At 34.6% G+C, this 27,971-nt stretch overlaps 5 protein-coding genes across 5 annotated transcripts; 2 read left to right on the top strand and 3 right to left on the bottom strand.

Moving 5' to 3' along the window:
- Positions 1 to 68: 68 nt before the first annotated feature.
- On the bottom strand, positions 69 to 2,716 carry LOC107434392 (triacylglycerol lipase OBL1). Its single transcript, XM_016045862.4, has 6 exons — positions 2,614 to 2,716; positions 2,100 to 2,465; positions 1,694 to 1,941; positions 1,565 to 1,598; positions 644 to 1,404; positions 69 to 516 (listed from the first exon to the last, which is right to left on the bottom strand). Exons 1-6 carry the CDS (start codon positions 2,705 to 2,707, stop codon positions 262 to 264), a joined length of 1,758 nt encoding a protein of 585 aa, XP_015901348.4. The 5' UTR covers positions 2,708 to 2,716; the 3' UTR covers positions 69 to 261.
- Positions 2,717 to 6,397: 3,681 nt separating this feature from the next.
- Positions 6,398 to 13,850, top strand: LOC107434403 (protein STRUBBELIG-RECEPTOR FAMILY 6). Its single transcript, XM_016045874.3, has 16 exons — positions 6,398 to 6,853; positions 8,015 to 8,147; positions 8,235 to 8,306; positions 8,387 to 8,452; positions 8,534 to 8,605; positions 8,708 to 8,779; positions 9,418 to 9,489; positions 9,573 to 9,638; positions 9,775 to 9,837; positions 9,998 to 10,302; positions 10,934 to 11,217; positions 11,696 to 11,967; positions 12,310 to 12,442; positions 12,888 to 13,024; positions 13,136 to 13,292; positions 13,424 to 13,850. The coding sequence occupies exons 1-16, from the start codon at positions 6,748 to 6,750 to the stop codon at positions 13,574 to 13,576; spliced, it is 2,163 nt and encodes a 720-aa protein (XP_015901360.2). The 5' UTR covers positions 6,398 to 6,747; the 3' UTR covers positions 13,577 to 13,850.
- A 587-nt stretch (positions 13,851 to 14,437) lies between these two features.
- LOC107434409 (26S proteasome regulatory subunit 7) lies at positions 14,438 to 17,848 on the bottom strand. The gene is made up of 10 exons (XM_016045886.4): positions 17,664 to 17,848; positions 17,305 to 17,386; positions 16,998 to 17,089; positions 16,827 to 16,904; positions 16,316 to 16,377; positions 15,963 to 16,107; positions 15,559 to 15,777; positions 15,273 to 15,454; positions 14,982 to 15,157; positions 14,438 to 14,856 (listed from the first exon to the last, which is right to left on the bottom strand). Exons 1-10 carry the CDS (start codon positions 17,748 to 17,750, stop codon positions 14,699 to 14,701), a joined length of 1,281 nt encoding a protein of 426 aa, XP_015901372.1. The 5' UTR covers positions 17,751 to 17,848; the 3' UTR covers positions 14,438 to 14,698.
- Positions 17,849 to 20,122: 2,274 nt separating this feature from the next.
- Positions 20,123 to 23,756, top strand: LOC107434419 (uncharacterized protein C23H3.12c). Its single transcript, XM_016045894.4, has 8 exons — positions 20,123 to 20,851; positions 20,944 to 21,008; positions 21,106 to 21,204; positions 21,443 to 21,490; positions 21,967 to 22,036; positions 22,204 to 22,275; positions 22,498 to 22,617; positions 23,431 to 23,756. The coding sequence occupies exons 1-8, from the start codon at positions 20,651 to 20,653 to the stop codon at positions 23,572 to 23,574; spliced, it is 819 nt and encodes a 272-aa protein (XP_015901380.1). The 5' UTR covers positions 20,123 to 20,650; the 3' UTR covers positions 23,575 to 23,756.
- Positions 23,757 to 24,359: 603 nt separating this feature from the next.
- Positions 24,360 to 27,751, bottom strand: LOC107434277 (O-fucosyltransferase 36). Its single transcript, XM_016045732.4, has 3 exons — positions 26,179 to 27,751; positions 25,349 to 25,598; positions 24,360 to 24,742 (listed from the first exon to the last, which is right to left on the bottom strand). Exons 1-3 carry the CDS (start codon positions 27,552 to 27,554, stop codon positions 24,566 to 24,568), a joined length of 1,803 nt encoding a protein of 600 aa, XP_015901218.2. The 5' UTR covers positions 27,555 to 27,751; the 3' UTR covers positions 24,360 to 24,565.
- Between the last annotated feature and the right edge of the window lie 220 nt (positions 27,752 to 27,971).

Here is a 27,971-nt window from a genome sequence, read left to right on the forward strand (position 1 = left end):
TCACTTAAAAACAATGTATCTTATTTCGTGTTGTATGTGATGGATGGTTTAGTAAAGAAAACCCCATAGAGACTCATTCACTAACATCAAATTTAAAAATGAAAAAAGTGAAATAAAATAAAATAAAAAACAAACCTTGATATTGCATATGACACCAAAAAAACACTGTGTCACACTGTCATATTGTTACCCATCTATGAAGGCATTCAAAAGTTTGATTCCTTGCCTTGGTGACTGCAACTCAGTTGACAATATGGAGCATCATTCAAACGTCTGACTGTTGCGTTCCTGTCCGAGCCTCACGGAGTTCACATAATCTGTGGGGCAATGAGCAGAGATACCAGGAAGTGCGAGTCCTAATAGTCTTGCCATTTTAGAAAACCACCCCTCTTTATACTCTGGCCCATACGTATATCCCATTGTTAAACTTCTGATCAACTCCCAAACAGCATTCAGATACTCCGGGATCAGGTATGTTATCCCATAAAAATTTCTGTTTGGTTCCTCCACCATTCTCTACACATAGCAAACATCACATAAGAAAACAACTCAGTTCTTGAAAAATATATATATATATATATATAAATTTCAATCAAAATTTATATAAAATGGCGGCATATAAAATGAAGACATAAATACATACTTGTTCATGGTATAGGCTGTCATAATAAAGGCACACCCCAAAATGCTTATACAAGAAAGTTTTATCATCGTAAGGCAACCTAGGAACAAGGTCATTGCAGTAGACCACCCTGAAGTACTTTGGGACTGGATAACGCAAATGCTTTTCCATGAAGCCTCCTAGCTGCCTATTCCCAATTCTAGGCTGTCCAAACGTGTAGACGCCCAATAACCTACCTATCATCTCCGTCTCCTCATGCAGAACCAGTACTGTTGGGAACAATATGGCAAGTGCACCACCTAAACTATGCCCTGTGACTACAAATTTTGCATTCTTGTGCTCCTCCAATAAGCTTTTCAGTGTACTTCTTACAACATAATATGCAGTCTTTTCCACCATTTCTGGTGGAATCATCTTGCCACCAGTAATAAAAGACTCTCCAGAGGCAGAAGATTGGTCCAATTTACTCCTGCCTTGTCCCATATCAGAGTTTGAGGATAATGATTTGGTGCCTTCCGAGAGGGTGAATTTTGTGTTTTTCACCGGAAGAAGGTGATTTTGAAAGGTGGCTGCTTTAGTTCTATTGCCCAAACCTAAGGCTTCTAAGAAACCCATGTGGACTTTCCCCATCTCAGGTATCTCATACCAAGAGTAATCGAAATCTGTACTCCAATCATCGGCATCAAAAGGTTCTGTGCCCCTGAAGCTGACCAATATCAAATTTGCATCTTTAGGCTTATCACATAGAATGAATATTTGGGTGGACATCTCCTTCTGGAAATCTACCAAATCATTTAAATAAAGAAGGAAACAAATAAATGGACCAACAAAAGGAAAGGAAAAAAAAAAATTATACATTTGGCCCAAAGGCAGGAAACAAAAAGAAACCAATTGGGACTATAGTGAAGCTTGAAGTTTCTATAATCAAATTACGCTTCTTACCATTCCAGCAGTCGTAGAAATCCACAAAATGCATCTGCATTTAGACGTCCAATTTCTTAGCTGAAACCACTGCTTCTATAGGTAAAAAACTAAAAGCATGACAAAGAAAAGGAGGAAAGAAATGCTTGCCTTCCAGTGATAAACTACAACATTTCTAATGACTTTGGCATTCTCATATGCTAACTTGGATGCCATAATGCAGAGGTCCATGAGAGCCCGGTTTCCCAATTCTACTCTTAACCTTGTCTCCTCAGAAACAGAACCATTAAAATCAACATCCCCTTCACTTTTTCCCTTGTAAAGGTCTATCCGTCCATCAATATGCCCAATTGTACTAATGAAAGTTTCACTTCCCCTCTGCGGCACCACAACTTTTCCTAATAACCCCCCACCAAAATTGTTAAAAACGGATACCCTTTTGACCTTTGTTTATCATATGAATATTAAATTAAGCATTAGAATGGGGTAATCAAATTAATTATGAATAAATTAGGAAATATATCTATATATATATATGCATAGTAAAATTAAGTACCGCGGAGAAGGTTGAAGAGCAAGCCAGTGAAATCGCCATTCAGTGAAAGAAGGTTGAGAATGAAGTCCACGACATAGCCTGTCCACTCCAAGGGCTTCCCAAAAACTGCTATAATTTTGCGAACAATGAGCGAGACCACTATGACCCATCTGTGAACGGCGGCCACTCTGCCCACCACCTTTTCGTCGGAACTCTCCAGAAAACGAACCCCACAGTCAATGTCCGCCAACACCGTGTACCGAAACAGGTCTCGTATTCCTCCCTTCTCTGGCCGTACGATCAGGTACCTCAACCCATTGCAACCATCAGTATCATCATCATCATCATCGTCAATTCCATAGCTGTGATTTTGCTTCTCTTGGGATTCTACAGCCATAGAATATATACAAATATAAAAAGAAAACTCACTGTTTTAGAGAAAAGTTTTTGATGTTGGAATTTGATGAAAGGGACGCGGTGCTATATATAAATAATGCATAGACAAGAAAAAGACAAGCCAAATAAATAAGGTTACGTGTGCAGAGGGATTTTGCAACGGTTGTCGTTAAGCTCCTGCACAAACTTTTATGTTCATCATAATGAGTGTTTCTGATCACAGTGTTTCCCATGCATAATAATTTACCTGTAAATCTAATAAATCCACAAATGTTGACGTCTGTCAATTATCCCTTGTTTCACACGGTTTAATTTATGGCCATCTCTGCAAATTGCAAAGCAATTCCCACCACCATCACTAAACAGGTATGAAAAGAGCTCTTTCTTTTTCCCAAGTGGGTATAATATAACAACTTTAACTGTTTAACTGTGCATAAGCAAAGAATTGGAGTAAAGGTACATTGGCATTGGCAGATCTCTTTTTATTTATTTATTATTTTTTCGTTCTTTATGCTTTTTGTTTGTTTGGTCTTTGCCATCTAACAGTCTATTCTTAACTGCATAAAGAAGTAAACAGAGACCCTTACATACATGATACTCCTATCTTTGGTTGCTTGTGGCAGGGGAAATTAATGACCTCTACGACAGTCCGTTTAAAAAAAACATTAGCTTTAAGGAATATTACAGATATTCATACGTGTATATATATATATATATATATATTGGACTAGAGATTATGGCACGGTAAATTCATTCCGGAGCAGCACTAAAATCGACGTTTTTTAAATATATATATATATATGTAAGATATAATAATTAGGTTTTTAGGAATGCGTGGAAGTACTGAAACTCGGAAAGCTTACGGTGTCTGCCTTGGATGTACCCAATGATATGAACAGATTGAGTTTGTTGGGGACATTTATCACATATTAATATATATCTATATAAAATAAAATAATATACCCCTAGTCTAAAACCCTTTTTGGCTGTTACAGGGATAAGACCTTAAAACATATATATATATATATATATCAGTTTTAAAAAAAAATCCATACTTAATGATCATTAAATTTTTACTTAAAAGATTAAGTTCAATTTATTGATAAAATCGAATGATCATTATAGATAAACTTTAATTTAATAAAATAAAATGTATTTTATTTAGGTCCGATTATATATATATACACACACACACGTGTGTGTCCTATGGAGGATACTGGATATGATATGTATAATGTAGATTATCGTTCTGTCGCCAAAACCCATTTTAATTAGAAGAAAAGAAAATGCAGCGTTGGATATGGATATAAAATCCAGTCCAGATCAAGAGGGACTGAATTATATTGGGCTGGGCTTACATTTGATGGGATACGAGGCAAAGACAGCCCATGTGAAATAAAAAGCTCTGAAAGTATTAAAAAGTCCATAAAGTTATAAACCATGTCATTGTCAATTGGTCCTTTGTGTTGACATTTATTCTAATTTTGTACTCTTTCTGAGCGTGAGCTGGGCAGTTTTCGCATAAAGAAAAGATTGCTCTTCACATAAATAAATGCCCATTGATTTGATTTACTGTGTATTACGTCACCCACCCTAATGTACAAAAATTTCAAACTAAAACATTACTATTTCTCTGTTATTTCTTTATCACTAAACTTTTATCCAACGAATAGTTTTATTTTTTTTTTAATTTTAATTTCTACTTTAATAGTTCAAGTAAAATGTCCTTTTCACGTGATAACTTTAAGATATATATATATATATATAAATACACATACATATCAATTAGAAGCCACGTAAAACGTGTCACCATTATTATTTTTTTTTTCCTGTTGAAGAAGATAAGAGAAGGAGGAGGCATTCTTAAGCCAAAATACAAATTTACAAAACAAACAAAAATATAAAAATATAAAAATAAAAAATAAAAAAGGGGGACACCGACAACCGACAGTGGTGGCGGTGTGGAAAGGGCAGTGAATACGTGAATGCCACCTTTCATATTTTGAGAGTTTCCGCTAAAATACGCTACATGCCCATGGTACCCACCATTCCCACTTTGCCCTTTCCAATACCATGTCCTTTCAATTTTATTGTTATTTTAATTATAGTTTTGGTGTCTTTCTCTTCTTTTTATTTTTATTTTTATTTATTTATTTTTATTTTTGGTAATAAGATTTCGTGTCTTTCTCAATCTAACAGATGGCATCCATATTCCTATATTTTCGGTCAACATCTGATTAATTCTTCCATCTATAACCCAAATTCCTAACTTTTTCATTAAAAAAAATATATAATCATTTTATTTTTGATAATATATATTATAATGATTAGGTTAAATAGCATACCGCGTTGCCACCTCAATATTAGTTTGACATTCCATTCCTATTACTACGTCAATCAAATCTCTTTCTCATCCAATCATTTCTGCCTCTTAGCACCCCATTTTATTCTACTTATTAATTTAAATAAAAAAAAACTAAATAAATTATTTGTCGATGTATTTTTTTTTCAATTTATTACTCAAAACCAGTTTTAAGATCTTAAGAACCCGATATATATGTGTTTTTCAAGTATTGATTTTTTCTTTTTTTTCTTTTTAATTTTTTGGAGAAAAATAGGCTCAAAATGAGTAAAACATTTGACCAAATCCCTTTTGTTATGATGCTCATATCCCATCTAACGACTTCTTCAAAATCATATATTAGTTTGGTTAATAAGAAAAACGTTGTTCTTTATTTATTGATATTTATTGCCCATTTGGTTGGTTGGTATTGTTTTGAGTCAAATAATATTATATATTTTTATATATAAATTATTTATTTGAAACTCTAATTTTGACCCCACCACGGACAATAATTGATATTAAATGTATAATACTTCTGTCTAAATTACCAACAACACCTAAATCATGTACCCTTTTCATTATAATAAAAATTTATGTCTTACTCACAAATTGACGTAAAAAGTTAAAAAAGAAAAAGAAAAATAATCGGGTTATGATAAAGAAAGGTTTAAAAAACAATAAAAAATTGGCATTGAAATTACGTCCAGGATAGTAATGATTGTTTGTTTTACATAACAATCCAAAATGGAATCTTTCTCCAGAGTAAATATAAAGAAAACCCAAAAAAAAAAAAGATAGAAGTTGCTGAACTTTCACTTACCAAACCCAGAGTCCCAAATAAGGAATTAAAATTGCAAGCACGAAGGCAAATAAAAAAAGAGTGCAGTGAAAGTTCAAACTAAAAACAGAAAGAGCTCTACTTCTGTGTGCTGGCATGTTGACCATCTTCTTCCTATTTCGACCTCTTTAACTGTTATCCACTTACTCTCTTCTGTTTTTCTCTCACCTCTGATTATTCTGTTTATTTATTTAATTTTTTTTCTAACAGTGAATCTAAAATAAAATCACAGTGGTTTTAATTTGGATCATAAAAATTCAAGACCACAGATTTTCAAACACCCTCACCAACCCAGAAGAAAAGAAAGAAAAGAGGAGTTAGATTTGTATGTTTTTTTTTCTTTTGCTGATTAAGGAAATGTGTTTAGATGGGTGCTTAATTTACTCTTTGTCTTATCCTCTCTCTTTACAAGAATCATGTGACTACCGCGGTTGAAAAAGTAATAATTTTTCGAACCCACAAAATAATATTTTTTATTAATCTTTGCAAAAAGTTAAACGAAACCCATACTCTCTTTTAGTTTATATGAGTACTGTGTCGGTAAAAATCTAGTCTTTCAATCAATCATTAATAAAATATCAAAAGGAAAAAAATCAATCTTTAATAATTTTTTACATAAATAAACTCAAAAGCGTGTGATTCTGATGACAGCTACTGATTCTTAATTTTTCTATTTATTTATTTATTTTAGATATATATATGTATATATAAATGAGATATACATTTATTAGATACGAAGATAGTGTACATTCTTAGATACACGCAGAGAGGGACACACACCAACCGAGAAAGAGTGTATTTTCCTACAGAAAAAACAGAAAATAAAACCACAAAGGAAAAATTATTAAACAAATAAAAAGACTGGTGAAAATACAAAAACTTTTCTGTGGCTTTGGATTCTTCTGGCAAATCGTGCCTGCCAGCTTTGCTTGAGCATGTCTAAACTAGAATGTTAATAAATTTTGTCTGGGAAAAAAAAATAATAATAATAAAAAAATTCGAGAAAACAAAAAAGGGCTTACCTTGATATTGGTTTTTTCTTTTGTGGGTGGTTTTGAGCTGAGACAGGGAAAGTGTCGGAGAGGCAGAGAATGAGAGAGATGATGGAGATTTGGAGGTGGGTTTTGGTGTTTATGTGCATCTGCATTTTGGGATGGAAGCCAAGTTCCATCAATGCTGCTACAGATCCGCAAGATGGTCAGTTGTCTCAGCCGTATCCTCTACACCTTTTTATTGTTTCGGTTGTCCGTATTCTTTGCTTTTTCTTTACAGTTTGATTGCATGAGCTATTCTAAGCACATCTGCATTCTTTTGTAGCTTTTAGGTGTTTTTGTTGTTCTGGGTTGCCTCTGGATTTTAGTAAAGACAGTATTTTACATTCGTATACAGCTTTCTTTGGTGTCGTTTAAAAAGTCTTTGAACTACTTGTTCAAAGCAGATGTCTGGTTAAGATCGAAGATTTGAGTTATTGGATCAGAAAAGTTGTTTTTTGAATTCAAGATGCAATGAGTCCCTGTATTTTAAGCATTTCTCAAAGAGCCAGAACTGATGAGAGCTTTACTGTGCTTGACGATGGTTTAAAGGACTGAAAGTTGTGACTGAAACGTGTATTTATAAATAATTCTAGTTACGTGCTTAGGTTTTGTGTACTAATATGGGAAGAAAAGAAAACTTTAGAAAGTGTAATTCTCTTGCCTTGCCAATCGTAGTACAGATAAAAATCAACGTTTTTCTAAAGCTGTGTTTAGAAAATTAGTATTTACCACCGGATGTTTTTCTGAAAATGCAAATCCTACAAATATAATGGCACTTTCATTTTTCCTTTCTCATTAATTATTATTAGTATTTCTGACATATTGATTTTTGATAAAATTGGGATTTTTGAGTTTGTTACATTTTTTAAGGGTTTTTGAGACTTTGATTCCTCTAAAGAAAGTGTTAGGGAAAAATATAAATGAAATGAAAGCCCATCTTCCATTTTAAGCTTTTGGAATCAATGATAATTCAACTTGATATTAGAGCTAAAGATTGAAGAGGTATGTTCAAAATTCGACAACTCTACCAAAAAAATAAAAAAAGAAAAATTAAAGAACACATGTAAGGATGCACAGTGTTGTGAATGCATTATGAACTTTTTAATATCATATTATGATTTTATTTTTCATGACTTAGTATAATATTATGATGATCAGGAGGTTGATTATGCTCACTGAGAATCCTATGAATAGCGTGTTTGTTTGCTTATACTCATTTTACACTGTTAATTCTAACTAAAACCAAATAAACTCAAATGCACTTTCACTGTCCATGTGTGGAATTGCTTCTAATAAATTTGCCTGCTAAACGGTAAATGCACAGTTGCTGCTCTAAAGATCTTATACACTAGCATGAATTCCGCACCTCAGCTTACTCAGTGGAGTTCAAGTAGTGATGACCCATGCGGACAAGGTTGGAAAGGTGTTACTTGCTCAGGCCAACGGGTGACTGAAATGTGATTTCTTATCTCTATTAGTTTCTTCTGTCATTTCATTTGTCACATGTACCTCTGGTTCTAATTCTGTTACTATTTTTTCATCAGTGATATATCTAATCTTGGACTTACTGGTAATCTTGGGTACCAGCTACAACCTTTGTCAGCATTAACCATCTTGTAAGATTGCTGGCCTCATTCTTATACTGTTTCTTATTTTTCCAGTACTAATTTTGGTGGTACTTTGACAAATTTTGCAGAGATGTGAGCGGTAATAACCTCGGAGGCAGTATACCTTATTCACTTCCTCCAAATGCCACACGACTGTATGCTTCATTTTCTCTGCACTTGTGTACTTCTGTTTATCATTATCCCTAAAGTTTTTCTGATAAACCATCTTTATGCAGAAATTTTGCTTCTAATATCTTTAGTGGCAACATCCCATATTCTCTTAATCAGATTACTTCTCTTAAATATCTGTAAGTTGTTTGCTCTAATATTTGTAAGTTTCACTTTATGCGTTTCTTCACAATATATCCTTATTGTTAAATCTAAACTTCATATTCTTTTCGTGACCTTAGAAATATCAGCCACAATCAGCTGCAGAACCAACTGGGTGATATTTTTGGATCGCTTTCCTCTCTCACCACATTGTGAGTTTGAACCTTGATCTTACAGGGTAGCTTTTATGGGTTGCTTCTTTGTCTTATCTGCTAAGTTCAAAGCTTTTTTCTCATCCTTTTAATTTTTCTTATGGAAATGTAATTAGAATTATTATATTGCTTAATTGGTCTACTTTGAGGATTTTACTCTTATCCAAACACTTAAGAGCTCTTTCTTTTCATGACATGTTCAGAATGCTTTCCTCTCTGTACACGCATTGAGTTTGACCTTTAGTCTTACATGGGAGCTTGTATGGGTGCTTTCTTGTTCTTGCCTCCACTGTTCTAAATAAGTTTATCATCCAATCAATTTATTTTCAATGTGTAATTTGTTACACTACATTGTAGAATTGGTCTATGTTATTATTTCACTTGTGACGTGCTTGTTAGATCTATAGGTCTTTTTGGTGATATTTCTATCAATGGAAATTTCTTTGTAATATTTTTATGCACCATCTCATCCTGCAAGTAATTTTGGCAATTTTTTTAAAGTGCCAATTGTCTTATCGGTTTTTATTATGAATTAGTGTTCATTGTGGAATATGTTAAGAGAGAGTGAGAAAGAGAGTGAGCCTTCAAGTTGGTTTTAATGGAACAAAAATAACAATAATCTGAATTTTCTGCTTCAGGGATCTCTCTTTCAATTCTCTCACAGGTAACCTTCCTGAGAGTATAAGCTCTCTTTCAAGTGTGAACACAATGTAAGTACTGAAAACTTTAATTTGCTATGGCAACAAAACCTACTATATTGTCTTGACCACTTCCTTTATTTATCATCATTCAGGAATCTGCAAAATAACCAGTTTACAGGAACAATTGACTTCCTTGCCAATCTTCCCCTTGAAAATCTGTAAGTAAGCAGTTTATCAATAAACTGAGCAAAATATTCCTCCTTTCTTACCTTTTCTTCACTGAACACACACATGGACTTAAGAGGATTGTCCTTTATTTCATCCTATGACAATAACTGCTGAATTTTCTTTTAGGAATATTGAAAATAACCATTTTACTGGCTGGGTTCCTGAGCCGTTGAAAAATATTAATCTGAAGTAAGCATTTTACATTACTAGAAATATTACTTTGTCTCACTCTCTCTCTCTCATTCTCTATCTATCTATCTGTTTGTCTTATTTATTTATTTATTCTATCTTATTTAGTTTCTGAAGGAAGAATTTAGTTATAATTTGACTTGAAGCCACTTGATGACAGGAAGGACGGTAACTCGTGGAGCTCAGGGCCTGCTCCTCCACCTCCACCTGGGACACCTCCTGCAGGCAGAAATAACCGAAATCACAAGTCTGGTGGCAATGATACACCATCAAGTGGTGGTGGTGGTGGGGGTGGCAAATCAGGAATAGGAGCTGGAGGAATAGCAGGAATAGTGATATCAATCTTTGTTGTTGGAGGGATTATAGCATTCTTCCTTATAAAGAGAAAATCCAGGAGGTCTTCCGCAGATATTGAAAAGCTTGATAATCAGCCCTTCGCTCCTCTTAATTCAAATGAAGTGCAAGGTAATCCAAGCTGTATATGCATATTTTATATTAACATCATCTCAAAACCACCCCTACAATTTATTCTGATTTTATCTTTTTGCTGTTGTATTATATAATTTTATTATCTTTACTAATTCGACTTTCCCAAATTGGAACTGAATTTTGCTATTATTATTTGCTAGAAGCACCTGTAGTGCTTTCTGGCACTTGGTATGTTGAATGAAATGTATGGTCTATATTGTTACATAAATGTTCCACAGGTTGTGGATGAAAATTTGAAGTTCCAATTCTTATTTGGAAACATAAGTAAAAAGAAATAATTGGCAAGAAATTTCTGAATAGACATGAAGACCATTCACTGAGCATAAAATGCTTGAACCCTTCATCTAGTGCTCATGTCTTGATGTCTGTAATTTCCGCTTATTAAATTCTATATTAATTTAAACTTTCATCATGAATTAACTGAAAAGATATCCATAATTCTTCATATATTATACTAAACCCTTGCCTCTTAAAGTTAGTGAATTAATTGGAAATAAACTCTTTAGAGGTATTTGCTCTGATGCCAAAGTTGCTTGGGGAAACCCTTGTAATCTGTTTCACGGTTGACTTATAACACCTATTACTTTTACTGTGCACTTTGATGCAGAAATGAAGTCAATACAACCTCCTTACACTATCAACACAAAGACATTTGACACTTCTGCCTCAATAAATCTTAGACCCCCACCAATTGATCGTCACAAATCATTTGATGAAGATGATTTCTCAAAAAAGCCAGTTGTTGTCAAGAAAACTGTCACTGCTCCTACAAATGTGACGTCATATTCCATAGCAGATTTGCAGGTGGCTACTGGAAGCTTCAGTGTTGAAAACCTTCTTGGTGAGGGGTCCTTTGGACGTGTTTATCGGGCTCAATTTAGTGATGGGAAGGTGAACTTCTTACCTAATAAATCTATTGGCTATGTTATTTTGAAGAGATCAAATTTCATCATGATACAGTGTTATGCCCCATTTTATTGGTTCCTGTCATCCAAGATAATAATTTCTCTTTCTATAGATGTTGAATAACATGTTTTGATGAATGAGTGAGGTGTAAATATGGTGCTAGCACAGGCAGAGTGCAAAACTCAATTGAGTGGATTGGAGTTAGATATATGAGTGTGCATGTGTAAATGCACGAGTGGGTTAGATTTAGAGGTGGCATTTCGAATTGATTTTATGAGTAAGGTTTGTTGTAAATTGCTCCCTCTCTTGTCAATTCTCATTCATACACTTGAGTAGCCAGTGTAGATTTTGATGTTCGATGCATTAATATATTTAGCTTTTCTTGAATTCCAACATCAAATTCATATGCCTAACTGTCTCGAATAATAATAATTTCAAGTTGATTTTTCTGACAACAATATAGGTTCTTGCTGTGAAGAAAGTAGATGCATCTGTCCTTCCAAGCCATCTGTCTGATGATTTCATGGAAATCGTTTCAAACATATCCAGATTGCACCACCCCAATGTAACAGATTTGGTGGGCTATTGTTCGGAGTATGGGCAGCACCTGCTAGTCTATGAGTTCCATAAAAATGGTTCACTGCATGACTTCCTGCATCTATCAGATGAATACAGCAAACCATTGATTTGGAACACCCGTGTCAAGATTGCTCTGGGAACAGCACGTGCATTAGAGTAAGTGATAGTTACTGGTAAAGCAGATCTTGACCATGGTTGCAATTTTCATAACCAAAACTGCAAAAACCTAACAATATCATGATCTTTTGTATTGCTAAATGCTCATTGTTTATGTCGACTGATCTGCCCCTGTTTCCCACCCCTCTCTTCCTTTTTCTTTCATCTGTATTATTTTTTATTGTGCGTGAGTCTGTTGCTTATGGTTGATCTTTCACATGGCATGGATGGTACTCAACATGGTGTTTTTTCTTTCATCTGTATTATTTTTGATTGTGCGTGTCTGTCGCTTATGGTTGGTCTTTCACACGGCATGGATGGTACTCAACATGGTGTTTTCAGGTATCTACATGAGGTTTGTTCTCCATCAATCATTCACAAAAATATCAAGTCAGCCAACATATTACTGGATGCAGAGCTCAACCCTCACCTTTCAGACTCTGGCCTGGCAAACTTTATCCCAAATGCTGATGAGGTTGTACTTTTGTTTGAAATACTCATGTTTCTAGCAATGTTTGTTGAAGCATTAAGCATTTCCAGTTTATATGATTATTCACAATTATATATTCATCTTCATAAGTTTTCTTGGTCTTGACAAAACAGTAATAATTTAGGAAATTTCTAACAACTAGCACAATAGCAACCCAGTGGAAGTTATAAACGTTATGACATTTTAAAAAATATCCCTAACTAGTTTACTGTTAACTGAAGTGGCATTCCATGACCCTGAATCCAACCAGCCAATAATCATCATCAAGAAATCATTTTTATATGTGGCTTAACTTTGTTAGGTGGAGGAATGGCCCATGCACAATGCAAAGACTGATAGCATGTTCCTGATACCTTTATGTTGTGTCTATAGCTTAAATTTATTAATAATCACTGTATGAGCAACACTGATATTTGTTTCACATGTTTAGGCACTGGACAGCAGTGCTGGATCTGGATGTAGTGCACCAGAGGTTACGATGTCTGGCCAATATACTCTGAAGAGTGATATCTACAGTTTTGGAGTGGTCATGCTGGAGCTACTTAGTGGACGCAAACCGTTTGATAGGTACAGCATTGACATGTTAACCGTGTGACTGTTTATAGGCGGCATTCATTGCATTCATTAGTATAGGAGAAATATGGCTATTTTCTCATCTTTATGAGTATTTCTTGACAGCTCAAAGCCTAGATCTGAACAGTCATTGGTTAGATGGGCGACACCCCAGCTTCATGACATTGATGCTCTTTCTAAAATGGTAGATCCAGCACTCAAAGGGCTCTATCCTGTTAAATCTCTCTCCCGGTTTGCTGATGTGATTGCTCTGTGTGTCCAGGTAATATAAAAGTTAAATTGAGGAGATTTTTGTGATCAGATTAGGGAAAATTAATTCAATGATATAGAAATCATTAGAGTATATGCTGAAGTTTGATATTCTAATCCTCTGAATTTAATACTATGGTGCAGCCGGAACCTGAGTTCCGACCACCAATGTCAGAAGTGGTTCAAGCATTGGTTCGGTTAGTGCAGCGCGCTAACATGAGTAAAAGAACGATTGGAACTGAGCAAGGAGGATCCCAGCGTGGTGAAAACCCAGATACACATGACAATTTGTCTTGAAATGGAAGTTAATACGATGAGTTTATTTGGCTTGGTTAAGCACCATATTTTACCTGATTTCAATACTTGGTAGAATATGTTTGTTAATATTACATAGTTGAGGTAGTTTCTTTCATTGCTGTTGGAAATTTGAAAATTGATCTGGGTGGTGGGTGCTGAATGTCTTTTTTGAACATTGATTCGGATGAAAGATATTTTACTTTGCCATAATATTTACCATATCCACAAAATTCACTGTACACCAATGCCAGTTATAATAAGTGGTTATTTTTTATTTCGTGGGCTTTTTCTTAGATTCGATTTTTATTTCGGTTGTCATTTCTAAATTATGACAAAAAAAATACAGCGGGTTCATATTTTTGGTTATCTTTTAATTACTGTTTTTTCGTTGTTTAAAAATCCAACTATTCTTCATACGGTCCGACTTTACATTGGTTTAGATAACTACCTATTTTTCATAATAAATATGCTCGTTACCAAATTAATTCTGAAGTCAATTTTTTCTTCGATCTAATTATGAAAAAGAAGCCTTCATGTCTCCAAATTCGCGAAGCTGCAAAATTTATATTCTGATTACTTATGATGATTTTTAGGTCTTCATTCTGCTCAAAGAGTTCAAATTTTAGCTAATACTTGTAGATAATTAATATCTCAAATTCCTTGTTTAAGGTAATACCCAAATTCCTTGTGTTAATAATCATTTAGTTCGCACGGCTTTATGAATCTCCAGCAGCTTATAACATCCATCCTGTTACTTACCGAAATAATTCATCCATACGACCTGTTGTGACCCAGGCAATTGTAATCATCCTAACGAGTTCATCGAACCGTGGGTCGCAAAATAGTTTAGCAGACAACATGGGTAAATAAACTAGGTAGATTGAAGCTCAAAAACACTGGTACCGGCAACATAATAATCTAAAAAATTATCCGGGCAATAGATCAATGTACAACAAAAACACATGCAAATTCAAACAATTGTGCGAAGCAGGTAAAAGTTCCAAGGAGAACAACATGGTTGTGGTTCATAATTTCCAAATTCTTTTTTCCCTCTCCAATACCATGTCATCTCTACTAGCAAATAAATGACTGCTAGTGTAATAGTCTGAAAACTTAACCAGCTCAGTTGTACACCATGTACTTGGGCGTTGCACTGAACTTCTGGTAACCCTTGATGACTTTGTTTACTGCATCAAGAAAGTCCTTCTCTGTTACTGTCTTTCTTCGTGCACGGATGGCGTACATTCCAGCTTCTGTGCATACACTCCTTATATCAGCTCCTGTCAGTGAAGACAAGTATATCAGAAAAGCCAATGGGTAAAGTAAATGTATATGTAGCAGAAACAAGCCATCTACAAAATAATATAAAAAGATTACAATCATAAATCCAAAGAACGAGTCTTACCAGTTGAATTTGGGCATAGCCGAGCAAGAAGTTCAAATCGGATGTCTCGCTCACAGTTCATTGTTCGTGTGTGGATCTTAAATATTTGTGTCCTACTCTCCAAATCAGGAAGGCCAAACTCAACCTTACGATCCAATCTTCCAGGTCGTAGCAATGCTGGATCTAACGTGTCAGGCCTGCAGGAGCCAAAAAAGCCATTATATATATATATATATATATAAGCAATTAGGAAGGACACAAGAACGCAAAGATGCAAAAAGGCAACCCAGAAAAATATATTTCTAACGATACCTGTTTGTTGCCATAAGAACTTTGATGTTTCCACGAGCATCAAACCCGTCAAGCTGATTCACAATTTCAAGCATTGTTCGCTGGACTTCATTGTCACCACCCACACCATCATCAAAACGAGCACCTCCAATAGCATCGACTTCATCAAAGAAAACAATACATGCCTTTTTTGACCGTGCCATCTGCAGGAAATAACAAAATTACTTATAAAACAAGGCTATATTACAAAAAAAGAACCATGGCAAGACATTCTAGATGACTGAATAATATAAAACAAATTTCTAACCTGAAATAGCTCCCGAACCATCCGAGCCCCCTCTCCAACATATTTCTGAACAAGTTCACTCCCAATAACGCGAATAAAACAAGCATCAGTTCTATTAGCCACAGCTCTAGCTAGAAGTGTTTTACCCGTTCCTGGAGGACCATAACAGAGAACACCCTTGGGAGGATCAATTCCAAGCTTCACAAATTTTTCGGGATGAAGCATGGGGAGTTCAACAACCTAAGACAAAAATAAACTTAAATCAGCAGTGCATTTGTGCACAACATATTGTTTCCATATATATATATATATATATTTGAATCCATTCATCAAATACCCTCACAAAACTGAGGGTAGTGGTAACTAACTATGATAGCAAACCAATAAAAATATATAAACATATATATATAATTTGTTATACGTACCTCTCGCATCTTTTCAATCTGCTCTTTGCATCCACCGACATCATTGTAGGTCACATCTGGCTTCTCTTCCACTGTCATCATGGTGACAGACGGATCAATTTTAGGTGGCAATGGAATTTGAATCTGGTATTTATTTCTGTCAACCCTGCAGGAATAATACATGGTTAAAGGTCACCAAACAATAGCACATAGATGATACCCAAAAATTAGGATACATCCCATCAACTTTTTTTATCAAACATACCACATAAATTGTGTGTGCCCTTAAACATGATAATGAAAAGTAATATAACACATCTCTAGAATAGTTCCATTACAGTTAAATCCATAGAATTATCTAATAGAAGACTTACCCGACACGCATGCCCTCTTCTATGTCAGTTGGGGAAACTTTGTCTCCCAGCCCAACAACAAACTGCAGTTAGGAAACATGATTATATTAGACCTATAACAACAGGTATAGAAAGATGATTGAGGCAGATAATTAACATTTACACTTTTATTTTTTCAAGATAAGGCAAGTACATATATAAAAGGACATATATTACATTCATGCACCAAGAAATTTCAGGGCCACAAAAGTAACGAAACTAAAGTTAATATCCTTGTGCAATCAACAAGATAATACTACTGGGTGGCAAAGAAGATAGTGTTCCACATGCAAAAGAATCCTCAAATGAAAAAAAGATATAAAAATATATACATATATATATATATACATATATTCTCCACAAAAACTGGTCCTTGTAGAACGTTGGTTTTGTGTATAAGTAGCAAAGCACCAGGTCAGGGGTTTTTAGAAGTGAAAAAAGCAAAAGAGAGTGACAATTAGATATATTGAAATAAATCGAGAATAAACTGCACCTTTGCAATCTGTTTAACATTAATCACGTATTTGGCATCTTCAGAGTTTGGATTAATAATCTTAGTGCATCTCGCCACCTGGTGACACGACCATTCAACTGCTCAGAATCCCATCAAATAAATAACACAAGAAATACAAATAAACAAATAAAAATCTCTGAGAAACAACACCTGAAGAGGCTGCTCCTCCTGCATCATTTGCTTATCAGAAACAAGATCCCACTGGCTAGGTGCAGCTAATCCAGTATCAGACTCTTTGATACCTGCCGAACAACCAAAGATCATTATGAAAATTAAAGAACAACAAAGACAACCTAGCAACGCCAAAATGTTTAAAGTAACAAGGAATAACTAAGAGCTTCGAACGCTCTTTATATGTAACTATCTAATCAATTCGATATTCAAATCAAATAAATAATAAGCTCCATTATTATTTTATTTTATTTTGGTGGAATAAACAGAGAAAAATAACACATACCAATTAAATCGTTGACCTTCTTGGCCATCTCCTTAATTTCCTTCTCCACTTTCTTGATATGAGTAGAGTAAGGTCCTAAACCCTGCAAAACCCATCAAATATGATTGGAGAAAACAATTCGAAACACTAAATTTTGAGCATATATTGTTTGGTAAAAGGACAAACCACATAATAACAGCAGCGCACAAGCAATGCGATGATTAAAAAAAAAAAAAAAAACGTAAAGCAAATCAAACCAAACGCATCTATATAAAACCAAATTAGAATCGAGAGGAGTGGAACAGATCGGGAGCTAGGGTTTGCGGGGAGGAAGAGAGGGATACTGAGAAGGTGGGAGTGGGAAATTCAAGAATGCTTACGTAAGTTTTGAGGAGAGCAATGTCATCCTCGTCCAGAGGCTTAGGGTTCTTCTCGTCCTTGAAATCGTCTTCCGGTTCTGGTGCCATCGGATTTCTGCGTCGCCGGCTTTCTTTGCCTTTTTCTTCTCGCTCAAGCCAAGTACCAAATGGAATACAAAGCCAGCAAAGTTTCCAAGCTGTTTCTATACATTGTTGGCCTCAACATATATAGAATCCCACTTGGTCACGTGCTCGGCGCGTGCGCAAGTTTCTTTACACGAAATTAGAAAACGGTGTGTCGCTTTTAAAAGAAACACGATATGTCGTTTAAAAGCACAGTTTCAATTTGGGCACTGGATTAGGATTAGGACTATAACTAGGCTTAGGAGTTAATCTGGGACTAGGATTAGGACAGGAAAATAATTAATCCATAACTGTGTTTGATGTAAATTACTAAGTTTTTTATTATTTAAAATGAATATAGTTATAATGTTTGAATTAAATAAGTTCAACATAATATATATATATATATATATGGGTTAACTATTCTTTTGGACTGTTTGCTCTCAATTTCAATTAAGTATCCCAAATTTCATTTTTTCAATTAAGTGTATTAATTTTCATTATGGTTTCAATTTAAGCCTTTGTTTTCATATTTTTTTTTTCAATCAAGATTCTTTTGACACATTTTATATATAAAACTGTTATTCTTAATAAGATACAAATATCTATTCATAAAAATTAAAAAAAAATGAATTATAATATTGAATTAGATTTTTTTATATATATATAAAAAAAAATCATTCCAAAAATATTAAATTTGGTAAAAATTAATTTCAAGCAAAATTTTATAATTACTTCTGTATTTTTCATTTTAAATAATCAATATAAATTTAAATATATTATAAATATGATAAAAATATTTATACTTTTCAAAAGGAATAGTTTTACATAAAATTGCAATATAAATATTCTTATAGGATAGATATTTTAAAATTTAAAATATACAAATATATGAATAGTTAATATTATAGAATAACTATTTTATTTTTTCATTTATTTTGCATATCAAGCCTACCGTTAATTTTTTAGTTTTATTTCGATTTAGGTAGTTTAGATTTAACCTTTATGATAGGAAATTTGATTTAATTTTTAATATTTTAAGTTAAGTTTATAAAATTTTGGATTTATAATAAAACATTTATTTTGAGCAAAATTTTCTTTAGATTCTCTCCGTAATGAAGAAGGAAAAAATATTTTTATATTTTTTAAGTTTTACCATAAATATATTTAAACGTTATACTTGAGAAAAATTATTATAAATATCATTTTAGTTTTATATATCTATTAAAGCATAACTACATGTCACTTCTTATTGATTAATTTTGATAGTTAAATATCAAAGAAAGTCTTTAAAAAAATAGCATTTTATGATTGCATAATACCATGAAAACTTAATTATGACCTTAAATTGAAAAAATTATTGATAAAAAATGAAAGTGTAAGTGATGACTTTCAAAAACTATGAACTCTAAAAAAAATTAGAACAAAATTGATGGATTTAGATGAAAGGTTTTCAATAAACAGAAAAGACTAAAATTTGAGAATTGTAGTTGTTCAAAATGAAGTCTAAATTGAAATCAAAATCAAAATGTAAACAAAGGCACTCAAGTGAAAATTTTGAAACTTTAAAGATAATCAATTGAAATTGAAAGCAAATTAAAAAAATCAAAAGTATAGTTAACCCTAACAAAATAAATAAATCATTTTTATCTAATTATTTTTTAAAAGGTTTATTTAACTAATTTAATGTAAATTTTATTTGCATTATTTTAGTTTTGCCATTATTTCGCTTAAACTTTATACTCTTAAAAGATTATCATTAACTAATATTTAGTTTTTAATATTTATCAAAATAGAATTATTTGTCATTTTTATCAATTAAATATTAAAGAAAATTAAAAATCTATATTTTATGATTAAATAATAGTATAAAAATACAATTTTAAATTTTAACTGTCAAAATTAATTAAAAAATTGAAAAAAATCAATAAATTAGCCTCTTTTGATAATTTTAGAAAATTAAAAAAATAAATAATAATTTTTCAAAAGTATAAATTCTAAATGAAATAACAAAAAAAATTGAAAGTAAATAAAAATTAACTAAAAAAAGTGATAAAAATTGATAAATTAGCATCTTTTAATAATTTCAAAAAATTATAAAAAAATAAATAACAATTTTTAAAAATATAAATTTTAACGATAAAACTGAAAATATCACTGCAATTAAAATTTTGATAATAATTTGACTAATAAAAGAAGCTAAAGGATAACAAAAATGACTTTTTTTTTTTTTTTTTGGGGTGCCGGAAAGTGTAACAAAAATGATGGGCTATAATGAAAGTTTCTAATGCATCTGTGAAAAATATTCAAAATAGTTGGGCCAAAGTCATATTTTACCATATTTATACACTGAACCTCAGATGCTCACTGCAGTGAGTGTGCAGCAAAGAGCGAGGAGTAGACCGAGAGAGGGCTCTCAAAAGTGTGCCGCTCCAACTCTCTCTCTCTCAGTCTCTCTCTCTCTCTCTGCCAAAGCAATTGACTTGGTCTCAAAACTCAAACCGGTAAATTTTTTTATATTATTTTTTAAAAAAATTGTTAGTAAAATAACTACTACAGAGATTCATCCTCGCGTTTTCATTTTTTTTAATTTTTTTTTTAATTTTTTGGGAACTGAATCCTCGTGGTTTTTTAATCGGGTCAATAGTTGGAATATACGAGATATTCTCCGGATTTTGATTTCTGCTCATAGTCTCATAAACATACCCAAACAGAGTAAACACAATCTTTTTTCTCTTTGCTTTGAGAGGCCTGAGAACTCTGCTAAAAATACCAACTTTCTCAGAAAATTCTAACAAGGAGGATAAACAAGGTTTAGGGTTTTGGCAGAGGCTTTTTTGGTTTTTTTTTTTTTTTTTTTTTTTTTTTTTTTGGACGGAGTGAAAATGAGAGCGAGGCTGGTGGTGTTTCCGATCAAAGGAAGGAACTGGTGTTTCACTAAGTCCGTTCAGCCTTCGCTTTCCGATTCATCCACTGCCCAACAAACTCCGTCTACTCTCAGAGAACTTTGGACTACAATCTTCTCTTCCAATCCCAAATCATCTACCTCCAAGCCCGAACTTCTCATCGATTTCGGTGTCAACAAGGTGCCATTTTTATGCTCTCTTTCCCATCTCTCGTTTTTATTTAGATTTATAGGAAATTTTGAATCTTTTTGTTCTCATTTTTTGTTGGGTAGATGGATAAAGCTTGGAAGGGTCTGGAAAAGGCGCCTGAAGGATCTTTTAAGAATAAGATTCATGGGTAAACTTAAAAGAGTTTCCTTTTTTTGTTTAAATTGTTTTAGTCCTCATTATCGCCTTCCATAAGGTTATTTTGATGTTGACTTGCAACAATGTAGGTTGGGATTGCGGCTTTTGTCTCGTATTAAGCCCTCTGAGATGTTTTTGAAGTCTATTCCTAAGGACGTCACCAGTGTTGAAGTCATTTACCCTTCAAGGTTTTCCTATTGTATCGCCCACTAATCCCTGCCTTTATAATTATCTACTTCTCTCTCTCTCCGTTTTGTTGGGTGTTCCATGGAGGAAAAAAATATATATTTGGACAAATCAGAACAACAGAATGGCCATGTACATTATTCATTACATTCTAAGATAAAAACTTTCTCATTTTTATTTCAGAAGAAAAATAAAAGTGTCTGTTAGTTAGTGCATTGATTGTCTGTCATTACATTGCAGTTTGAATGCGCGGCTTGTGCGTAGAAGGTTACGGCATATTGCCATGAGGTATTTGCTTTCCCTCTTGTTTGGTTAATGCAGATTGTATGTAAAGGTATTGTGACTAAATAACATAGGTGTTGTTCAAGATTTCAATAAGGTATTTACTTCTAGTTGAGTCTCATTCTTTCTGTCAGGTTATCTTTTTGAGTAAAAATTATCATAGTTATCATAAAGGTAGTTTTAGGCATTTCATTTACAAGTATCTCTGGAGTTTTAATAGCTTTAGACGATGAGATAGATATGAGTAAAAGAAATATAGTGGGTTCTAAGCTTTCTGTTGGGAAAGAAGTCAATCAGGATTCATAAATTGAAGTATTTGTCCCTTCTTTTTGAACTTCCAACCAAAAGCTCATTGTTGCTTTTATAAACCTGATGCTTTTTGCTGGTAGAGTTATTGAAGTTGACATAATATCTGTTGATTCATATTGTTTAATTATTATAAGTGCATCAAGATTTATTGATACGTAGCGCAATCTGATCAGGGGATCTGTTATTCACAAGAACTACTTCTACGGTTCAGTTACGCTGCTTCCATTGACAGCTGTATTTACTGTACGTATGTGGTAGTTTGTGGCTGTCAACTCATTTTTTTTCTCTAGTAGTCGTTCTACTTTTTTATACTTTATTTTTGTAGCCATATGCTTTCATGTCTTCTCATACTGTCTTGTCAAATGCACTATATTTTCTTTCTTACCTGCTTTGTCTCTAATCTTATGTAGGTTTTACCTTTGCCCAACATTCCATTCTTCTGGATTTTATTTCGCACTTACTCTAATTGGCGTGCATTTAAGGTGAGGATACGTTTTGGTATATACTGTTCTTAAAAATTATTGAGCAATGTTGAGGTGTTCAGGGTTTGATGTATTATTTGTTTTACCTCAAACATGTGTATACTCGACCTAGGATTTTCTTAGGAATGTGTTGGAGCTTGTCTAATATCATTTACCAGTCCTGCTCCTCCATCATTCATGAAGTTTACTTTGTTCATTCTTCTGTGTTTTATTAATGTTTAGGGAAGTGAGAAGCTCCTTGAGCTAGTTTCAGATGGTTCTCAGACTTCAAAGTCTACAACTGTCAATGAGGATGAGCGGGATGACTCTGTGACTAACCTCAAAAAAGCATTTTCTTTGAGGGTAAGTTATTTCATTGGCAATCACTGACTTTAATTATTGTTGGTGTATGAGATCAGTCCTGATAAAAACTGTCTATGGATGGATCATACATTTGGATCCTTCACCACATTTTGAGCTTTTTCAAACATGCAGTGTTTCTTGATGTAGGAAGAATCTAGTTCTTTTCCAAAGTGTTATTTAACAAGTAACAACTATTTTATCAAATTGTCTTCTGTTAGTTTTCTTCCCTTGCTGTGGTTCACTTTTGTTCAAAGTAAAGGTTGAATGCCATAAATGATTTCATTAGGTTCCTTTTGAAGTTTGTTTTGCCTATGATTTTTGGATTAAAGAGCATCATCTCTAAAAACTTCCCCAAAACTTCTCTGCTTTTTAATATAGGCCATTGACAATATTGTTGTTGTTAATTCTGCATAAAGGGAGCTTTTGATTGCCTGCCAGTCAAACTTAGTTATTGCTCAAAAATCATCTTTTATGTTTGTGATGTTAAATATTTAAAACTATCTACTTTCTCAGCCTTTATATTATTGCACTGACCACTGTATCTCTGAAGTTATAAATATTTTATTTTCATTTTTGTTGTTCGCGTTAGGTATGATTTTCTATTTGATATTGCATTTTCATGGCTGATTACTTTTCGACTGTTTAAATTCCCCTACACATGCACAGTTGCACAGCAAACGAGCAAACAGACCCATGCACTTGCACACTTGGGTGCATCTATGTATTGTCCCTCTTACTCTGAACCATGTAAATGAGGGTTTAACACACAGCTGCATTTTCTCAGAATACTCTTTGATTCGTTAATGTAATCAGGTGTTGCAGCCATCAAAGGAACTCGAGGAACTCCTTCATCGTGGACAAGAGGAAGACGGTCTTAGTAAATGTGGTATATTGGATATTTGCAAGGCTTTTGATTTGGACAGAAATGATGTTCTAAAGTACAGGGCCTCTACATAGTTTACAATGTTTCACTTGCTTACTTGCCTCTGAAATGTAACAAAATGAGGTGATATTCTCTCGGAAAAAGAAATGCCAATTTTGTTCCTTTCTTGGAAGCTAACGATGAAAAATAAACAAAGTTTTGATTTATCAGAATCAAATAAATAAATAAATAAACTTTCGAAGTTTTGTCTGCTGAACTTGCAAGACCTGATCCGTTGTTACATTAGGCCAATCTTGGTTTATGTATTCTTGGTCAATCAATATAATTTTCTAATTGGAAACCATGTGAGATAATGAAAGATGTATTATGCATTAGGAGAGTACCAACACCGGATTTAGAGTAGAGAAAGGTCCCCGAACTCCCAGGACTATATTGGCTAGAAACTTTTTGGCAAATATTACGTTGACCGAACCATAGGTTTAGAATTTTCACCAAAAAATAAATAAATAAATAAATAAAAATAACAAACGTTTAACTGAAAGGAGCGTTTGTGGTGATCAGGGCTGAGGTGGCCCCCGCTAACTTGTGTGAAATTAGTGACAAATTATTGAATAAAGAAACTTCAATCCACCAGACGTCTAATGGATGATCTTGTTGATGTTGACGTTTCAGCCTCCAAAACATTTGAGACGCTTTTTACTAAACTGCGGATCGCCTTAGGTGGTTATTTATTTATTTTTTTGTTTCCGAAAATTAATCATGATTCCCTTAGTTATTTTGATGGCACTACTTAAACACCATTATAATCTCTTGACTACTTATTACTGAATGATCACAAGTCGAGGTGAGAACTCGGAGATTGTAAACTTTAAGATTCACAAGCACGTCACATAATCACAATCAAATGAACAACCTGTTGAAATATCCAAATACAAAACTTGTGCGCTAGTGGCAAATGCTGCTATCATACACTAATGTACATGTAAATAAATTTCAAGGCTGCCCTTTTGTTGCTCTAAGGTAAAGCCACAGAAACTAAGAATCAACCAATATTTTATTTCTTCATCATTCATTGTCTGCTATGAAATTGGGTTGTTCACCTTGGCAAAGGTACTCATCACACAGAGACGCTGATCCCCAATCCTTCCGAAGACGTAAGATATCCTCTGTAAAAGTGGATCCAGAGGCTCCGATGAACACAGTAGACATGGCACAGATTGTCTTATCCAACATAGCTTCTACCTGAAAACATGATAAACTTCTATTAATACATGGATTTTAAGCAAGCAATGCTACAACTGCCATAATGTTTCACATATTTTCCACTCAAATAGTTGATATTTTCTCCATTTGCTATCAATACTGCTGACATTATTTTATTAGGGAAAAGAGGTGGGGAAGAAACACATTAAAATGATGACTGGATTAGTCAAAATTATGTTTGGAATGGATAGTTCAAATATTCATTCTGACTGAGATTCTTGCTAGGATTAGAAACACATGCATTAGTAACAAAAGTGAAAAATAGAACAGCCTCGTAGCAATTACATTGTTGCAGCATCACCAATGCTAAACCTAATCCGCACTGGAGCCATCATTTCTTTTTAGATAGCTGCATTGCTGTTTTATGTTCTACAAGCTACTGCCACACCTCTAGCTATTGCAAGCTTCGTTTCTATAAGACCACCCTTAAAAGCTACTTACTAATATCTACATCATTGCATAATGCATTTGAAAGAAATTATGACAGTTCATTCTACACTACATAAGAAAATACTGCACAATCTAAGATTCGTCCAACCCAAACCAAAAAGATATACATAAATGAAAGACTAAGCATAAACTTACCTGTGAGTCCTCCTGAAGGCCATGCCTGTACAATAGAGCATCCCATTTTTCAGCTGAATTTCGAGCAGGGCGTTTAACTAATGGTACAATCTTTCCATTCAGTACGACTAGTGATTGCAGTAAATTAGTTTCACTATCAGCTGCGTCTGTAGAGAGATATATAACTGGTGTATTGGCCCTTTCAACAACCCGTGTGATGCAATCCGCAGCTTGGGGAATGGGGTAAAAGCAACTTGGCTGTTTGGCATTGCTGTAACATAAAAAATAATATTTTAGAAACACTGCACAATATAAACATATGTAATTATGTATGCATTCCGATCCTAAACTTAGAGGCCACATGACCAACAATCCAGTTGGTAAACTTCATTTTCTAAGGAGTGCAAGGTATACATAATTAATTTGAAGGTAAGCACATTGGTATATATTTTGTGAAAGGCAGTGAAGACAACACTATGATTTAAGTTATGTATATGACCACTTCGGATTCATTGGCTGTCAAATAGTCCTGCATTTTCCAATGCCTTGAGTCACAATCTGTGTTAGGATGCTGTTGCTGTTTGAAACAGAAACAAATTCCCAGTTAACCATTCAAAGGCTGGTCGGCTCTATTTATTTTGAACTTGGAGGAAGCTGTCAGTGGTTACACTAGGCGATGAGCTAGAATTGTCACTTTTTAACATGTCTGTCTTAAATCTAACTAGAACAAAATGTTGCGATACACGTTCAATGCTTGGCCTACAATGATGCAAGTGCAAAAGACTAAACACAAACGCACTTCAAATAAAGTAAGGTAGAGAAAACAAAAACATGGAAAAGAGCAGTTTTACCAGAATTTCAAAAAGCCATGTCGTCTGAAATGAAGTGCAATGAAGTTCTTTCCCAAGAATGTTTGAATAAAGCGCTGCGCGGTAAGCATTATGAGACGGCTGGGTTCGATTAGAGTCCTGCAGTTGTGAGCAATAGGACCACCCGGCTGCATCACCCAATCTCGCTCCAAATCGGAGAAGAAAACATCCCCAATCGCAATAACATCTTCATTAGTGGAAAACTTGGAGTTAACATCTTCAACTGTCCTTTTATTCGGCTTCTTAATATCTTCCACCCACGGAGACTCAAGTTTCCCCAGTGAAATCCCCAAATTCTTCAACTTCTTAACATGATCATCATCCACATAACAAGGTTGAGGCTTAGAAAAATAGCATATAAACCTATCAATATGAATGTGATTCTTCTTGCTCTCGGCGAATTCCTCGAAAGAAACGACGACCTTCCTTCCCAAGCATTTATTGATGTGATCAATGTCCAACACCCTACTGAATTGGTAATCCACTTTGGGACTAGGAATAACCAAAACCCGATTTAGCAGAGCTGCGAAGAACATATGCTTCTCCAAGCAAATCAAATGGTTGGACATTTGGCCCGAAAGGCAAATGGCGAACAGAAATTTTTTCGAATTGGGCTTCCACTCAATGGTTTTTCTGTCGGACAACTTCTGGTCCACTTTCCTACACCTATCGGGACCAAAAGCACCGAAACTGGGATCGCCGACATCGTATTCGAAACCGGCGGTGGTGGAATTCTCGGACCGGTGGGGAGCGAGAAGGACCTGCTGAATCTCTTTGTTCAATGAAATCTGCCTAAGAAGCAAGGATTTAAGATCCTCAACGAATGAATTCTGTTCGGTTCCGAATGCTGAACCGGAAACCGAGCTATTGGACGGAGTAGCAGTAGCATTGGGAGTGGAATTCGAGGAAGGAATCGGAGAAGCAACAGGGACGACGGTTTGATTCCAAAGATTGAAAAGACCCAACTGCTGCTGCCGGAGCAAGTAGAGGGCGCGTAATTCGGACTCGCGCAGTCGATCAGAGAGGGAGTCGAAGGGAATGATGGAGAGATTGGAGGAGAAGACGCCGTGGAGGTCGGTGGAGAAGAAAAGGACGGCAATGAGGAGAGGGAGAGAGACGGCGAAGAGGTACTTCTTGTTGAGGGAAGAGAGGGAATTGAAACGGCGTCGTATCTGGGAGTGGAATTGGCGGGTGCTATAACCGCCGTCGACGTCGTCGTCGTCAATGTGGAACGTCGATTGGTGATTGGTGGTGGGGAGCTTCCTCTCGTTCTGCTCGATCAGGTGGTGGCGATCGTCTTCTTCGTCGGACGACGAATCGGTCCGGGCCATGTGCTTTTGATCCGTCGGTTCCAACATTTTACAGCTGATAAGCTCGCGGCGAGTGCAAAGTCAATCTCCGAACCAGTAGTCTCAGCAACATAGCAAGCACGCAACGGTGGTTATAGAAAGCAAGCCAAGCATCATCGTCTTGCTAAAAATGGCGTCGTTTTAGAGTTTTGAGAGAGTTTGTAGACTGGCAACTGACTGAGATTTAGATCGGCGGTTCAAAAGCCAATGATAAGATCCGGAGATTGAGTGTTATTTAATCAACAAGAACAAGAAGCCCAACAAATTATGAAAATGCATTGGAGAATCTGGTGAGGTTGTCGGTGGCTGAAAACGACTCCTTACCGGCCCACCTTCACGGGTCGTTCAGAGCCAGCCCATTAAAAGTAAGAATTTGGCAGCCCAGCCCAGCCCAGCCCAACTGCTCAAAAAGGCCAATTGGATTGT

Source organism: Ziziphus jujuba, chromosome 1 (genome assembly GCF_031755915.1).
Source record: "Ziziphus jujuba cultivar Dongzao chromosome 1, ASM3175591v1".
Lineage (NCBI taxonomy): Eukaryota > Viridiplantae > Streptophyta > Magnoliopsida > Rosales > Rhamnaceae > Ziziphus > Ziziphus jujuba.

What these genes read in the sequence shown, in the direction of transcription:
- LOC107434392 (XM_016045862.4), bottom strand. Translation starts at nt 2,707, where the DNA reads ATGGGAAACACTGTGATCAGAAACACTCATTATGATGAACATAAAAGT. An exon ending in TGCAAAATCCCTCTGCACAC is followed by an intron (nt 2,466 to 2,613) that starts GTAACCTTATTT and finishes CTATGGCTGTAG; the next exon opens with AATCCCAAGAGAAGCAAAAT. An exon ending in ACAGCCTATACCATGAACAA is followed by an intron (nt 517 to 643) that starts GTATGTATTTAT and finishes TGCTATGTGTAG; the next exon opens with AGAATGGTGGAGGAACCAAA.
- LOC107434403 (XM_016045874.3), top strand. Translation starts at nt 6,748, where the DNA reads ATGAGAGAGATGATGGAGATTTGGAGGTGGGTTTTGGTGTTTATGTGC. An exon ending in TTGAAAAATATTAATCTGAA is followed by an intron (nt 9,838 to 9,997) that starts GTAAGCATTTTA and finishes ACTTGATGACAG; the next exon opens with GAAGGACGGTAACTCGTGGA. An exon ending in CTCAATTTAGTGATGGGAAG is followed by an intron (nt 11,218 to 11,695) that starts GTGAACTTCTTA and finishes ACAACAATATAG; the next exon opens with GTTCTTGCTGTGAAGAAAGT.
- LOC107434409 (XM_016045886.4), bottom strand. Translation starts at nt 17,750, where the DNA reads ATGGCACCAGAACCGGAAGACGATTTCAAGGACGAGAAGAACCCTAAG. An exon ending in GTTCTTATGGCAACAAACAG is followed by an intron (nt 15,158 to 15,272) that starts GTATCGTTAGAA and finishes TGGCTCCTGCAG; the next exon opens with GCCTGACACGTTAGATCCAG. An exon ending in GCTATGCCCAAATTCAACTG is followed by an intron (nt 14,857 to 14,981) that starts GTAAGACTCGTT and finishes CTTCACTGACAG; the next exon opens with GAGCTGATATAAGGAGTGTA.
- LOC107434419 (XM_016045894.4), top strand. Translation starts at nt 20,651, where the DNA reads ATGAGAGCGAGGCTGGTGGTGTTTCCGATCAAAGGAAGGAACTGGTGT. An exon ending in CATTGACAGCTGTATTTACT is followed by an intron (nt 22,037 to 22,203) that starts GTACGTATGTGG and finishes AATCTTATGTAG; the next exon opens with GTTTTACCTTTGCCCAACAT. An exon ending in AAAAAGCATTTTCTTTGAGG is followed by an intron (nt 22,618 to 23,430) that starts GTAAGTTATTTC and finishes TAATGTAATCAG; the next exon opens with GTGTTGCAGCCATCAAAGGA.
- LOC107434277 (XM_016045732.4), bottom strand. Translation starts at nt 27,554, where the DNA reads ATGTTGGAACCGACGGATCAAAAGCACATGGCCCGGACCGATTCGTCG. An exon ending in CATGGCTTTTTGAAATTCTG is followed by an intron (nt 25,599 to 26,178) that starts GTAAAACTGCTC and finishes TTTATGTTACAG; the next exon opens with CAATGCCAAACAGCCAAGTT. An exon ending in GCCTTCAGGAGGACTCACAG is followed by an intron (nt 24,743 to 25,348) that starts GTAAGTTTATGC and finishes TCATGTTTTCAG; the next exon opens with GTAGAAGCTATGTTGGATAA.